Source organism: Argentina silus (assembly GCF_951799395.1).
Source record: "Argentina silus genome assembly, chromosome: 19".
Taxonomy (NCBI): Eukaryota; Metazoa; Chordata; class Actinopteri; order Argentiniformes; family Argentinidae; genus Argentina; species Argentina silus.
In genome coordinates, this window is record NC_139673.1 from 4,222,097 (window position 1) to 4,224,596 (window position 2,500).

The window sequence follows — 2,500 nt, forward strand, 5'->3', positions numbered from 1 at the left end:
ACTCAGGAGAGCCAAGGAGGGAGGGAGGGAGAGAGGGAGGAAGGGAGGGAGAGAGAGACAGGGAGAGAGGGAGGGACACGGAGAGAGTGGGAGGGAGAGGGAGGGACAGGGAGAGAGATGGAGGTAGGGAAGGAGGGAGAGGGAGAGAAGGGAGGGAGACAGAGAGGGAGGGAGGGAGGGAGGGAGGGAGGGACAGGGAGAGAGATGGAGGTAGGGAAGGAGGGAGAGGGAGAGAAGGGAGGGAGACAAAGAGGGAGGGAGGGACAGGGAGAGAGAAGGAGGGAGGGAATGAGGGAGAGAGAGAGAGACAGAGAGAGAAAGAGAGAGGGAGAGAGAGAGAGACACACACACGCACACACACACACACACACACACACACACACACAGATAGTCAAACAGAAAGAAAGAGAGATGGATGTGGATGTTGATTTCACAGGCAGTAATATGAGATTTTACATAACAATGCCTCTGTAATTCATGACAATTCAGGCCAATTATGATGGTTTCTGTAACTGATCCCTGAAGTATACACGATGCACAGGAGGTATATTTGTCATCGATGTCGCTAGGTAACTACTTCTTTTCATTTCCTTGACTGTGAAACTGCATCAAAACAAAAGAAACTTCAGAGAAACTGACAGTGACTCAGATTTGTCGTAGATAACACTAACAACAACAGTACATACATACTACACATACAAAAATAACAGCAAGTGACAGTTACATTTTTAAAAATGTAATTCATCTGAATAAGATGGTTCCCCAGTGTTCATGACACAACAGAATCCTGCTTTGACGAAGGACACTCACTCACTTCTTCAGTCTGTCTGTCAGAACGTGTGGTTGATGACAAACTCTTGTTGTCTGACACTCATGTATGATGGTGACACATTGACACAGAGTGCAATGCTATTCAGACATTGCAGACCCCCCCCCTCACCCCCACCCCCACCCCTCGGTGGCTGAGTTGAATGTGGAATCCTCCTACACATGTTCTCCTGAGTCATCTGTGCTATGGTGTTGGAGCGTTGAGGGGTGCGGAGTGGGCTGCAGCTGCTGCTGGGTGTGTGTGTGTGTGTGTGTGTGTGTGTGTGTGTGTGTGTGTGTGTGGTGTGTGTGTGTGTGTGTGTGTGTGTGTGTGCATGTGCGTGTGCGTGTGTATGTATGTATGTGTGTATGTGTGTGTGTGTGTGTGTGTGTGTGTGTGTGTGTGTGTGTGTGTGTGTGTGTGTGTGTGTGTGTATATCCTCTGGCTTTAAAAGGAGACAGGTGCTGGGCTCGGCTTCAGGCAACTGAGGCATAAAATACACTTCTCCACGGAGCCACACAGGGACACAAAGTGCTTCAGGGAACAGATGTGCCGTACATATGAGATTCTGCTCATAGGTTTCAAAGGATACCGATGGCCAAACTCTGTGTCTGGGTTGTAATGGAATAGTAACAACACCTTACATGTCCCATATCCACAGCCGTGATTTAAATTGACAGGGAAAGAGAAGTGGATCGGTTGTACAGTGCCATGAAGGAGCAATCATTTCAGAGGACGCTTCCACCAACTGTTAAAGTTCCTTGTTTTATCTCTAAAATATCACTGAATTCAAGTGAAGGTTCCCGAGGTCTATGCTGTGTCCCCTGCTGTGCCCTGACAGCGTGCTGTGGGCCTGGCTAAGCCCTGGCCGCCTGCCGTGGGCCCTGACTAAGCCCTGGCCAGGGGGAGCAGGTGGCAGCATGGTGGGGATAACCCAGCAGCATGCCATGCCTCAGTGTGCTGCTCCCTCTGTCAGTAGAGCACATTATTAACACAGGAGGAATGTAAATACTCACACCCTGCCCAGCCCTGCCCTGCCCAGCCCAGCCCTGACCAGCCTTGACCAGCTTTGACCAGGCCAGACCAGGCCGATCCCCCCCTTGGCCCCTCACACACACACACACACACACACACACACACACACACACACACACAAGCACAGTCACGCACGCACACACACACGCGCACGCACGTTTCCCTTCACTGGCAGGCTGGCACCCTCACATTCCCCTGCTTGCCCCTATAGCCCCTCTCTTCCATCCATACCCCTAGCACTATCTCAATACCCCTAGCACTATCTCAATACCCCTAGCACTATCCCAATACCCCTAGCACTATCCCAATACCCCTAGCACTATCCCAATACCCCTAGCACTATCTCAATACCCCTAGCACTATCCCAATACCCCTAGCACTATCCCAATACCCCTAGCACTATCCCAATACCCCTAGCACTATCTCAATACCCCTGGCACTATCCCAATACCCCTAGCACTATCCCAATACCCCTAGCACTATCCCAATACCCCTAGCACTATCCCAATACCCCTAGCACTATCCCAATACCCCTAGCACTATCCCAATACCCCTAGCACTATCTCAATACCCCTAGCACTATCTCAATACCCCTAGCACTATCTCAATACCCCTAGCACTATCTCAAACCATTTCACACCCCCCAGCCTATGTCCC

At 50.7% G+C, this 2,500-nt stretch overlaps 1 protein-coding gene across 1 annotated transcript in view; it reads left to right on the forward strand.

Moving 5' to 3' along the window:
* efl1 (elongation factor like GTPase 1) overlaps window positions 1–2,500 on the forward strand; it is a gene marked incomplete at both ends in the record, with an annotated part of 104,556 nt that overhangs the window by 47,339 nt on the left and 54,717 nt on the right. The window contains one exon of the mRNA XM_083690838.1: window positions 1,650–1,779. Coding sequence (XP_083546964.1) covers window positions 1,650–1,779 — 130 coding nt within the window. The remainder of the gene's footprint in view (window positions 1–1,649; window positions 1,780–2,500) is intronic.